This window comes from Anabrus simplex, chromosome 11, assembly GCF_040414725.1.
Source record: "Anabrus simplex isolate iqAnaSimp1 chromosome 11, ASM4041472v1, whole genome shotgun sequence".
In the NCBI taxonomy this organism is placed as follows: Eukaryota; Metazoa; Arthropoda; class Insecta; order Orthoptera; family Tettigoniidae; genus Anabrus; species Anabrus simplex.
Window position 1 is genome coordinate 37,743,579 of NC_090275.1, and position 14,137 is coordinate 37,757,715.

The 14,137-nt window shown below is 38.9% G+C and overlaps 1 protein-coding gene across 1 annotated transcript in view; it reads right to left on the reverse strand.

Annotated features, from left to right (window-relative positions):
• The window catches only part of NO66 (Bifunctional lysine-specific demethylase and histidyl-hydroxylase NO66), a 77,431-nt gene that overhangs the window by 59,761 nt on the left and 3,533 nt on the right, over positions 1 to 14,137 (reverse strand). Inside the window, exon 2 of the mRNA XM_067155743.2 lies at positions 7,843 to 8,441. Within this exon, the coding sequence (XP_067011844.2) occupies positions 7,843 to 8,441 (599 nt within the window). The remainder of the gene's footprint in view (positions 1 to 7,842; positions 8,442 to 14,137) is intronic.

Consider the following 14,137-nt stretch of genomic DNA (forward strand, 5'->3'; position numbering starts at 1 on the left):
TGGGTGATCGATTATCTAATATTTCTGTAGGAAATGAAAAATCTAATCAACTTTATAAGCTGTACATTCCTTGGCAACAGGAGAAGTCTTCCCTGATCAAGGAAAGTGCTTTACGTGTCGGAATTCAAGCAGGTAGACAGATAATGACACTTTTCACACCAGTTTCCTTCTTTCTAAGATTCCTTTCTGCTTACAGTATCCTCCCAAGATTTGCTTAAACAAGTGCGTTCATCTGTTAACTTTCTCTTCGTTTATTACGATCTATTGCAGTGTTTTACCAGATTAAACTGTAAAAATGCCTAACGATATGAACTCGAAGTCTTCTTTAATCAAACAGTAGATAACAGGCAATTGTGACTATACAAGTGACGGTGATCTACTGTACTGTCAAGTGTGCGAAAAAAGTGTAAAATGCGATTTACAAAATTCAGATTGTACAGCATTCAGAAACAACTTCACATCTCAGATCAAAAGAACAGAGTAAGAATACAGCTATGTCTAACCGACGTGAAAACACGGCCTGAAGTTAGTACATTTTCGGCTGATATTTTTAAAGCTTTTATATGCATCAACATTCCGGTGCATAAATTGAATAATCCACATCTACGCTCGTTTCTTGAAAATATTGTGCTAATCGAAGATACTAGATTAATCTACCCTTACGCAGCGAATAGCTATTAACTTTAACTGCATGCTTCTGTCATGGATTTGATATGGTGTCTGGATATCAGTAAATTAAACAACTCATTCGTGTGGCCGATACAATGCAAACTCCATAGTGAGTAAATTATGTCCAGAAGAACCTGGTAAACCTCATGTACTTTCGTGCAAAGAGCTAGAAAATAACAACCGCGCTACAGTTGCAAGATTTGTTAGCTATTTCCTACGACTTCTGTGGCCTAGTGAATCGGAGTCACTGCTGTTTTTATTTTATTTTTTTTATTTCTTTTACGTCACACCGAAACAGACAGGTCTTATGGCGATGATGGGACAGGAAAGGCCTAGGAATGGGAAGGAAGCGGCCATGGCCTTAATTAAGGTATGGCCCCAGCATTTACCTGCTGTGAAAATGGGAAACCACGGAAAACCATTTTCAGGGCTGCCGACAGTGAGGTTCGAACCCACTATCTCCCAGATGCAAGTTCACAGCTGCGCGTTCCTAACCACACGGCCAACTCGCCTGGTGAGTTATTGTTACACAAAGTGCGCTTTACGTCACAGATGCAGCTTTGTGTATGTTGAAAGCTGGTCAGTCTCTACGAGTATTTTTCGCAAATCTCATCCATATCACATGTTTGGCCCGTGGATTGTATCGTATTGCAAAAGAGACATGTATCCTCCTTCCATCTGTCGACAAAGTAATTTCAAGTGGAGAAAAAAACTGTTTCTAAAAGATACCGGCTCGTGAACAGTTGCACAAAACTCATCTGCCTCAGGTTTCTCTTCCGCTGGAAGCTGTTCTCACAAGATGAGGAACTAGGTTATCTGCAGTATCGTTCTACAGGAGAACTTTGGTCAAGTGAAAGATGTAGTTTATAATGTTATTTACTTTACATCCCACTAACTACTTTTACAGTTTTCGAAGACGCTGAGGTGCCGGAATTTATTCTCGCAGGAGATCTTTTAAGTGCCATTAAATCTATGACACGAGACTGACGTATTTGAGCACTTTCAAATACCACCGGACTCAGCCAAGATCAAACCTGCCAATTTGGGGTCAGAAGGCCAGCACCTGAACCATCTGAGCCACTCAGTCCGGCGAAAGACGTGGTTGAAAGTACTGATGATAAGTCATTTTGCGTGTGTTCATGAAGCAAAGTGCGCATTTGAATCTGAAACTGTATATAAAGATATCAGTTTCATCCATCTGCAGTATTCGTCACTTTCCAAGACGATGGGACTAGAAACTCACGGTTCACCCCTACACGAATCCTTTCAGTTGATTCAAAACACTATTAGTTCTTTAAATGGTATTCCTGGTGCAACTAGAGAAAAAGTTAAAAGGAAACTCAGTGCAGTATAGGACTCAAACGCAGGGCTCAAGAAGATTCAATCCATGAGTAACCACGTAAATGGAATCAGGCACTCTTTGCCAGAAGAATGTTTGGAGCGATCAGTGCCAGTGTATAAGTATTTCCCAGTTACGTCCGTCGAAGTAGAACAATCATTTTCAGTGTATAAATTAATTGTGTCCAACAACAGAAGATCATTGCCCCCTCAAAACATTGAAAAACTGTTGATAACCTACTGCCATGCATCATTTTGCAGGGAATGAAATATGTTTATAATTTAACACTGAGTTAAAATTAAATAATATGTTCGGTAAACGTATTTTATTTTATTTCCAGTGCACACTTTCAACATTTTCAGTGCATATGCGCATGCATATTTTTTGAGTTTTTAGTGCAAATGAATCCGGGCCCTAATTATCACTTAACATCCGTAGATGTTTCTGAGGACCTTATTGTCCTCTTCCTCAGGGGTTTTCTATTTTCACACTACCAAATATCTCTTGGAGCCATCTACTTATTATTAAACACCAATCTTATTCTTAACAAACCATCTCTTAATGTATAATATGTGTCATAAATAAAATATGTCAAAAATGAGCAATGAACTCCACTATTCTATTAAAATGCCTTTGCCTTATCAATTACCTACAAATATAATCAATTTATCAACATTAGCATCTCTTAAATTTTACTAATATCATCCAAACCAGAGATTACATCATTTAAATGTTGCGGCTAGCTCCATCTGTCGTCAAACACTCCCTAGAGTGGTAGCTTCTCACTCCACACTAAACTATAAGAAAGAAAAGCCCGTCTAAATCCATTCCTAATAAGAATATTTTAATTTACTCTGAGAAATGTACAGTTGACTTACTAAATCTACTTGTTGCGCATACATAAACATAATTGGCCGTAACCTTAGCATCGGGCAACATGCCTGTCAGTAGAACATCCATCATCATCATCATCATCATTTTACAGTTCCAGTTTCCCGGGTACTGTTGGTGAGCCTCTTTCATTAGAACATCGATATCAGGATCAATACCTTACTTCTCCTTTACAGGTAAGTGAGGTTAATATCTTTGGTTAAGTTTCAGATTCGGGTGTCAAAAAACAATCATGGTCCAATTTGCTAAAGTCCTCTGTCTCGACAACACTGAAAGCAGTGTGTGCATATGCGTGCTTCTCAAAATGAAATGAAATGGCGTATGGCTTTCAGTGCTGAGAGTGTCCGAGGACAAGTTCAGCTCACCAGATGGTCTTTTGATTTGACGCCCGTAGGCGACTGCGTGTCGTGATGAGAATGAAATGATCAGGACAACATATACACCCAGCCCCCGTGCCAGCAAAATTAACCAATTATGGTTAAAATTCCCGACCCTGCTAGGAATCGAGCCCGGGACCCCTGTGACCAAAGGCCAGCACGCTAACCATTCAGCCATGGAGCCAGACCGTGTTTCTCAAACTTCCCTTAGTATTCATGTTTTTTCAAAAAGGTAATGACATGGGTGATCACATTGAGAGGAGAGCTACTGCAGTCCCGCATCGCAGTTACGATACAAACTTGAAAGTTACAGCGGCGAGATTTGTGAAAACAAACAACAGCCATGCAACACGAACTTACAACGTTACAGAAGTTTACGTTTGATGCTGAGGTAATCAAAGGAAAAATTAAAAGACGCCCATTCTACACTGAAGGCATTTCGTGGACCAAAGGACGGCCGTTTTAAAGACCTGGAAGAAGTAGTCCTGGAATATGTGCATGAGAAACTAAAGAATGCTCATCCTATTTTGCATGAAACTCTAAAAATGAATGCCTTCGAAGAAACATCGTTATGCCGGATACCATGGCAGCAATTTACGAGTGTAGGATGGACTGTAAGGTTCATGCAGAGACATGACCCAGCACTTCATAAAAGAACCACAATGGCACAGAGGCTGCCGAACATGTTTAGGGAGAAGCTCGTAGAATATAAGCGGCATGTAATTCGTCTTTGTATGCAGCAGCACAATTATTTCCTGTCTCTAATCACGATTGCAGGCAAAACAACAGTGTACTTTGATACACCTTACAACACTACGGTGGATCCAATATGTTTGAAATCAGTGTTAATTAAAACCAGCTGCAGTGAAAACCTTTGAATAACAGTGATGTTGGCAGTACTGGCTGATGGAAGAAAGCTTCCAGCATATGTAATATTGAAGAGGAAGAAACTATCAAAGGAGAAGCTTCCACATGGCATTATATTCAGAAGTAAAGATAAAGGCTGGGTAACCACTGAACTTATGGTGGAGTGGCTGAAAGAAGTGTGGAACGGACAACCAGGTCTACTCCTGGAACGAGGTCTACAGTATGTACAGATTCAATTTAACCCCTTCAGTGGCACGCCCAAGAAATTCTTGGGTGGTGAACGCTTGCCCATAACATCACTGCCCGAGAAATTCTCGTTTAGCTGCAGTGTTCATTTCGCGATCGCCCAATCATTTCTCGGGTACTGTAATTTCCTTGAAAAATGTTCTCCAGCATTCTCAACAGAGGGCAAGAGTGTTTCCAGCTGTATTCATGAAGTCTCTTGCTTAAAATATGCCTTATCTTCTCTACTTTATACACACAATCTCTGGCCAGCTGACAAGGTAAAAAGAAATGGCAAGCGCAAAATGGAAGAGATGTTTGTCTGAAAACAAAATAAGGAACTACATCGAAGATGAATCTCTAAGTGACATTAGTATTTCTGATAGTAGTGATAGTGATTCTATTGATTCTTTGGATGATGGATGACTTTCTTAGTATTTCTAGTGAAAGTAAAGAAGATATTACATCAGAAGCTAAGGTGATGTTGAACGTACATTCACGTGAAAAAAGTGTAAGCCTGGGGATAGTGTGCGACCTAATATAATTCCATTCACGGGAAATCCTGGTGTAAGGGCTGTATTATTACCAGAGGTGAGTGTGATTGTTTTGAACCGATTCTGAAGGATGGTGTAAATTTGATAGTGTCCAAAACATTTTCGTATGCTAAAAAGTGCATTGAAAGGCTTGTAAATAAATCTCCACATACAAGGGCACAGTTTTGGAAAGAAACCAACTTTTATGAAATTCGGCAGTTTATTGTGTTAGTGCTGTTGATGGGAATAAAAGTCGACAAACTTGACCATATCGGTCCTTAATTGGTCCGTATTCACTAGTAATAACAATAATGTACAACGGGTGATTGGGTGATTGTTTGGTCCGCCCTGTCAATATATTATTAGTATTTGAATAATTTACACGTATACGTTTCAGGAGCCTTAACTCCCTTTGTCAGCGTATTTACATCAAAATCTACCTTACCCAAGTCTCAAGATACAACATCTCATCACATTAACATTAAGCATTTTCCTGTATAACCTCAACACTAGTCACAATATGTACATTTTGCTGCTTTTTGTATAATAATGCCTGTTGTAACCCAACACGTAAGACATGGAACATATTTTAAAAACACTCTTGAATTGTCCACTCATTCCTCCTATCCTTACACTCTTACAGCGTGTATCATCAATCTGGATGGATTCATTAGCTGAATCAACCACTGATAAAATGAACCTAGTCACTGCTTGTATTGTTGCTGCCACTAGGAATCTACCATCTTAACGTCCATTTTGACATTTTGACAACCCTTATAGGTTGCTTTGATATGTTCATCATTGTATACATATTAAAATTTTAGCCATGTATGTGCCGTCAGGGTAGAGGACGTTTGCTCGATTGTTGCAGGACCGGACTTTTTGAATCAGAGCGGAACAAACCTCCCGTTATGTTTCTGCAAATGCTCCTCTAGTACCATAAAAAAGAATAAAGAAAGATAAGCTACTTTTACTTAGTTAAAATGTATATTAAAATACTTTGTGACATAAAATATTAGGACTAACATATTGATAAAACGGAGGAAACATATCCGCTCGCAGGCCAGCCACTAACAAAGTATACAACCCCATATAACCTGTTAATGTTGTTGTGAATAAACCATTTAAGGATAAACCTTTGACCTCTCAAGGAATTCTTGCTTGATGGTAACTGTCCCCTTACTTCTTCAGGCATGCTGAAGAAACCATCTATGGCAACATTGCAGCAATGGATTAAGACTGCAAGGAACATCTCACCAGATATGTATATATGTGTAATTGTCCTTTAATTACAGTCAAAACCGGTTATAACGGCTCTGAAGGGACTGCCTATTACCAGTCATTACAGGCGAGTCATATAAACCAGGGTTTGTTTGGTTTTTTCGCTAAAAATGTCATATCTGTAAGTTTTAAGCTGCATACATACATACATGGTTAATTAACAGAATAAAGTGAAAACTTCAAAAAAGATAAGTGAAAAACCCTGCATTTGCAATACAGTACTTGTGGACTAGGGCTGAGAGGAATTTTTCTTCTAGTGTTTACACAGGATTAACAGCAATATTGAAAATGAAAACCTACAACCTGTTTTCCAGTCAATGACCGGGTCAGGGATGGTATGAACGAAGCCCCCAACTTGCGGCAAGGACATGAATGAAGCCGGCTGCCGAGGCCAGTCGCACTCCTCTGGGGCAATGATTAATGACTCACAGATGAAATAAAATGATAGTGGAGAGTGTTGCTGGAATGAAAGATGACAGGGAAAACCGGAGTACCCAGTGAAAAACTTATCCCGCCTCCGCTTTGTCCAGCACAAATCTCACATGGAGTGACCGGGATTTGAACCACGGTATCCAGCAGTGAGAGGCCAGCACGCTGTTGCCTGAGCCACGGAGGCTCATGAACAGCAATAATATGCCAGCAAAATACATAATAATAAGTGACGAAATTATAAGTTAATTTAACTAGTAATTTATACATAAATAAATAAAAGTGAGGAAATAAGTAGTAGCTAGTGACAAAACGATTGGTCTAGATTGGTTAGGTCCAGCTAGTGACAAAACAATTGGTCAGAATTGGTTAGGTTATTGACAAAATCATTGGACTGGAATCAAGCAAAGCCTCCAGGTTAGGGCCGCGAAATGGCTTTAGGCCTCCAGCATTACGTACGGTGAGAGCAAGCATTCAAAAAACTGATGTAATTTATCATGCCTGCTAGTGACAAAGTTATTGGTCTGTACTGTACATTGTTTCGATACAGATTGCGTTTAGTTGTATTTTTATTATGTGCGGGAAATGCTATTCACTTCACTGTGGGGAATGACGTCCTATCTGATTGTACCTCAGCCAATGGAAATACTACAGCACGCTTGAGTAATGAAGAATGGCTTATGATAAATTATATTAGTTTGTAAAGGAAATGTACTTCTGGGGGACGGCGGGTTGGTCCCTAGCTGTTGCAATGAACACATCCCTCTTCTACAAGGTATTCCACAAAAGATTTGTAACATTTCAAATCCTGTATGATGCTATTAAACTTATGCTGCACATACTGATTTCCTACCAAAAAACATAATTAAGATTATTTTTCATTATAATAAAATTGCTTATATTAGATTGGCAGTGTTTTATTAGTATTTGTTTCCAACGTTAATATTAGGTGATGCCCGAGTGTTTCGTTTCATAACACTTACGAATGGGACTTTTATGAATCGTAAAGTATCTTTTCATGAAAATCAAGATAATTTTTAGGTCATCTTATATTTGGGTAAATGCGGTACCATATTTTGCCTCATTAGGATATTGAGTTTGAGATGCCTTTGTTATGGTGCCCATTTTTGCAATTCTATTAATTTATGGACTTCTAAGCACTAAGAAGAAAAAAAGCCAAGTAAAACAAATTCAAATTCTCTTATAATGCGTATTAAAGTATATTGCCACTTACTCGAAAAATGAGTTCTGGGTAATAGGACTTATCATCCAGGCGAACAGTTCTTCACCTTCTTTAATGCTGTCTGGTATGTTGGGATCTTTTGAAGGGTCAGCAATTTTATTCTCTTCGTCGTCCTCACTCTCTACTTCCTGCTCGGCATTGTCACTACCACTTTCGCTTTCTTCATAAGGCATACTAGTCCTGTCACTCCTCCGTCTCTTTTTAGCCTCGGCTTCTGCCCTCATTTTCCTGAGTAGTGAAGGCTGTGTCTCCTGCCTTCGCTGAGATTGAAGTCCACTAGATGTTGCCACTGCCTTAACCTTACGCTTGGCAGTGTTGATAGGCGCTCTGAACTCTTCATTCGCAGACTTTTCAAAGATTTCTGTTGGATGGTCAGAACCCCAATCCACGTCTTGATGGTTTGCATCTTTCTTATACTTACTACCACCTGCAATTTCTGTAGAATCCTTCTTGAAATTATTAGATGTCCCTTCCTGACTATTGTTATTCTGAATAATAATGGTATCCTGATCTGTGTCCCAATCCTCGGTGTTGCTGGTGCTCGGAACTGGCCTCTTTGAAATGTTCTTCACCTGTGGCTTCCCCTTCCTCTGGAATAAATAAAAAAAAAAAAAAAAAGGATAGATCACATGTAAGAAGTACAATGTTAAAACAATCATGTGATAAAATGCACAGTGTAAGGAAAGTTCTCTGAAGTGCTGGGGTTATGCTACATGGGCAGTTTAGGGTGGCAGCTGGGCCGTTGCATTCCATCCCATTGCTGACAAGCACAGTTTATAAACATGAGGCATCTTCAAATATAGCACTCGGCACTAAAGCTGTACACTAAAAAGCAAATATCGACGCCCTATTCTCCCTTTTTTTTTTTAACGGCTCATCTCTGCTGCCAACTTAACTAGTTACATATTGAAATCACGAGACATAAACATCAAAAAACTAATAATAATAATAATAATAATAATAATAATAATAATAATAATAATAATAATAATAATAATAATAATAATAATGTTATTGGCTTTACGTCCCACTAACTACTCTTTTACGGTTTTCGGAGACACCGAGGTGACGGAATTTTGTCCCGGAGGAGTTCTTTTACGTGCCAGTAAATCTACCGACACGAGGCTGATGTATTTGAGCACCTTCAAATACCACCGGACTGAGCCAGGATCGAACCTGCCAAGTTGGTGTCAGAAGGCCAGGGCCTCAACCATCTGAGCCACTCAGCCCGGCCATCAAAAAACTCACCCCAGCATAAATATATATAAAAAATGGAGGTTCCCTTACCCAAGCAAATGATCAATCAAGACAATCATAATTAAGTCAGTTTTCAAGCTCAGTGAGGAATTAAGGAAATACTCTCTCTCACCCACACTCAATTTAATGTTATATGTTTCTGCCTTTATTTTGATATACGCATTACAATAACCGTATTCTTCAGTGTTTGCCTTCTGTAAATACCAACTTATAAATATCATTGAAATGATTCTCAGACTTTCAAAAGTCAAAAATCAGGAGTGGTTTTTCTGCATATCTCGTCATGTTAAGATACATAGCTGATTGAGAATATTTAACACATACTACAGAACTACATAATTTTTCTTATTAATTACTTTGTATGTCTATACTGAAATACTACCATGCATCTGAGCTTTAGAACACATGACTCTGCTTTAGGTCTCTTCATACATTTCTGAACTAGATTTATGCTCAAAGCACTGGCCTTGTTGAATGGGTTTTAAGATGTTTGTTTTTTCCAGAAATCATTTTCGGGAAGCTTTGATCTTAGTGAGAAGTTTCGAACAGTAGACAGTAAGCAGGTTCAGGATATAGAAAGAGAATGGGTGACATACAGAGATGCTGTAGTAGAAATAGCAAGGGGCTGCTTAGGAACAACCGTGTGTAAAGATGGGAAAAGGCGAACATCTTGGTGGAATGATGTAAATGTAAACGTAAAAAAAAGGCTTATCAGAAATGGCTCCAAACAAGGGCCGAGGCAGACAGGGAATTGTACGTAGATGAAACAGAGCGAAACAAATAGTTGTTGAATCCAAAAAGAGGTCATGGGAAGATTTTGGTAATAACCTAGAAAGGCTAGGTCAAGCAGCAGGCAAACTTTTCTGGACAATAATAAAGAATCTTAGGAAGGGAGGAAAAAAGGAAATGAACAGTGTTCTGAGTAATTCAGGTGAACTCATAATAGATCCCAGGGAATCATTGGAGAGGTGGAGGGAATATTTTGAAGATCTTCTCAACATAAAAGAAAATCTTCCTCATCGTGTTGCGAACAGCCAAGCTCATGAGGAGGAAAATGATGTTGGTGAAATTACACTTGAAGAAGTGGAAAGGATGATAAATAAACTCCATTGTCATAAAGCAGCAGGAATAGATGAAATTCGACCTGAAAGGTGAAGTATAGTGGGAAGGCAGGGATGAAATGGCTTCATAGAATAGTAAGATTAGCATGGAGTGTTGGTAAGGTACCTTCAGATTGAATAAAAGCAGTAATTGCACCAATCTATAAGCAAGGGAACAGGAAGGATTGCAACAACTATTGATGTATCTCATTGATTAGTATACCAGGCAAAGTATTCACTGGCATCTTGGAAGGGAGGGTGCGATCAGTAGTTGAGAGGAAGTTGGATGAAAACCAGTGTGGTTTCAGACCACAGAGGGGCTGTCAGGATCAGATTTTCAGTATGCGGCAGGTAATTGAAAAATGCAACGAGAGGAAGAGGCAGTTGTGTTTATGTTTTGTAGATCTAGAGAAAGCATATGACAGGGTACCGAGCGAAAAAATGTTTGCCATACTGGGGGACTATGGAATTAAAGGTAGATTATTAAAATCAAAGGTATTTATGTTCACGATTGGGCTTCAGTGAGAATTGATGGTAGAATGAGTTCTTGGTTCAGGATACTTACAGGGGTTAGACAAGGATGTAATCTTTCACCTTTGCTGTTTGCAGTTTACATGGATCATCTGCTGAAAGGTATAAAATGGCAGGGAGGGATTCAGTTAGGTGGAAATGTAGTAAGCAGTCTGGCCTATACTGACGACTTGGTCTTAATGGCAGATTGTGCCGAAAGCCTGCAGTCTAATATCTTGGAACTTGAAAATAGGTGCAATGAGTATGGTATGAAAATTAGCCTTTTGAAGACTAAAGTGATGTCAGTAGGTAAGAAATTCAACAGAATTGAATGTCAGATTGCTGATACAAAGCTAGAACAGGTAGATAATTTCAAGTATTTAGGTTGTGTGTTCTCCCAGGATGGTAATGTTGTTGTTGTTGTTAATCGTTTAGTCGCTTTCGACTCTCCGTGACCCCATAGAACAAAGTGCGCCATTTCTTCCTGTCATATACTATTTTCCGAAGTCTTTCTAAATTGAGAGCCGTGGCTTCCTTGATGCCATCAATCCACCTCATCCGTTGTCGCCCTCTTCTCCTGTTACCATCAGTCTTCCCCAGCATTAAGGTCTTTTCCAGTGAATCATGTTTTCTCATAATATGACCGAAGTACTTCAGTTTTTGTCTGAGTATGTGACCTTCCAGTGAACAGCCTGGGTTGATTTCCTGTAATATGGACGTATTAGATCTCTTCGCAGTCCACGGAACTCTAAGGAGTTTTCTCCAACACCATAGTTCAAATGCGTCTATTCTTCGACGCTCAGCCTTTCTTACTGTCCAGGTTTCGCTTCCGTACATTGCTATTGGGAAGACCATAGCCTTCACTATATGAATCTTCGTTCTTAAAGTTACGTCTCTACTCTTGAAAATGTTATCAAGGTCGTCCATTGCCTTCCTCCCAAGGAGCAAGTGTCTATTAACTTCATGGCTGCAATCGCCGTCAGCAGTTATTTTGGAGCCCAAGTAGATGAAACTAGGAACAACCTCCATTGTTTCACTATTTATATGCCAGGAGGTGATATGTTTAGTTGCCATGATCTTTGTTTTCTTGATATTCAACCTTAGTCCAGCTTTTGCACTTTCTTCTTTCACCTTCATTAGTAGACACCTAAGTTGTTCTTCACTTTCTGCCAACAGGGTGGTGTCATCAGCATATCTAAGGTTATTTACATGTATCCCACCAATGTTAGCTCCAGTTTCTGTTTCATCTAATTTGGCATTGTGTGTGTGCCGTGTACAACCTGTTTGACACATTGCGTGTTTAGTGGGTTGGTTCTGAACTGCGAACTGGAACATGAACGACCAAAAGATCAATGTACAGTTTTGTTTTAAATTTGGCAAGACACCGAAAGAAACGCATGCGATGCTGGTACGTGTTTATGAAGATCAAGCACTGTCCTTGAAGTGTACGAGTGGTTCGCCCATTTTCGAGGAGGCCGGAAAAGTGTTTCTGACAACCCCATAGCGGAAAACCGGCGATCGCCGTCAATGACAAAAACCTTGAAAAGGTGAGGACATTAATTACAAACGATCAGCCATTAACTGTGCGCATGATAGCAGATGAACTGCAGATTAACCCTGAATTCGTGCGACAAATCATTACCCAGAAGGTAGGGAAGAGGAAAATGTGTTTTCGTCTTGTGTCACATCACTTGACGGACGATCAGAAGCAGGCACGTTTAGAAGCTTCACAGGATTTTGTCGAAACAGCGGATGCGACACAAAATTTCTTGAACTGTATTGTCACTGAGGATGAAACCTGGTGTCTCAGGTACGACCCTGAAATGAAGCGGCAAAGCATGGAATTACAATAGAGTAAAATAATATATTATTATTGGTCCACCTTTTCAATACAAAATGAAAATTACATAGGGACTAGTTTCGACCTAGTAATAGGTCATCATCAGCCTGAAGTAAATTAAAGCGTAAATATCGAAGAAAACATAAACAATGTAACACAAGTACAGTCTTTTTAAAGGTACATACCATGTGGGAAGTTGAGTAGAGATATATTAAAAATAATAACTCTTCCAATTGACGAAGCACTGAGCGGAAGTTATGTAAAGTTCGGTGCGCCGTATATTATAAAAGACCACTGTGCACTAAATGATGTAATAAAGAAGAATAGTAGGTTGAATGCTGGCTTCTTCTTAGCTGTTGTACATTCGAAGAAGATTACGTTGTATTTTATAAGGTATTGATAGACGTCAAAATACATGGATGTTGGCAAGGCTCTTCAGATTTTTGGAACAAGGCAATTGTTGCGCGTGGAGGCTTAGGAAACCAGAGAAGTGCTATATTATGTTAAAAAATAGAGATTCTTAAAAAAGTCCCGTGCGTCGTATAAATTGTGGAAATGGAAATCGAAAAAACTTTGTTCTTAAGCGATAATGTTGTTCATTCAGAGATCAATTGAAAATAAAGAATCGTAACATTGTCTTCTCAAGATGTTACTAGATGTTCTCAAGATGATACTAGGAGAAAGCTCTTCTGCTTCTGGAATCTTGAAGGACGATGGATGTTTCACGAGGTGGAATAATATATATGGAGTTAAATAAAGGTGGATATAAATTCGCAGTTCAATGCGGACCATAAATTTGATTCTGAATAAAAGACAGTAAGTTGTTTTTTGTTGTTTTTTTTTTTTTAGCTGAAGAGAGAAACGGAGGTAGGTAAGGATCAAAGGAAATTTTTGAGGAGGTGAAGGAAGGAAAATAAAGGTACGAGAATTTTTTTTTTTTAATATATTTAGCTGAAGAGAGAAACGGAGGTAGGTAAGGATCAAAGGAAAAATTTTCCCACATCCCTCAGCCCCACCTTAAAAAAAAAAAAAAAAAGTATATTCTTCTCTTACCTTCATTTTTCTTCCCTCACCTCCTCAAAATTTCCTTTGATCCTTTCCTACCTCCGTTTCTCTCTTCAGCTCATCACATCACGCTTAAATTTTCCTTTTGACATATTTATAAAAAATAAAAATAAAACTTACTGTCTTTTATTCAGAATCAAATTTATGGTCCGCATTGAACTGCGAATTTATATCCACCTTTATTTAACTCCATATATATTATTCCACCTCGTGAAACATCCATCGTCCTTCAAGATTCCAGAAGCAGAAGAGCTTTCTCCTAGTATCATCTTGAGAACATCTAGTAACATCTTGAGAAGACAATGTTACGATTCTTTATTTTCAATTGATCTCTGAATGAACAACATTATCGCTTAAGAACAAAGTTTTTTCGATTTCCATTTCCACAATTTATACGACGCACGGGACTTTTTTAAGAATCTCTATTTTTTAACATAATATAGCACTTCTCTGGTTTCCTAAGCCTCCACGCGCAACAATTGCCTTGTTCCAAAAATCTGAAGAGCCTTGCCAA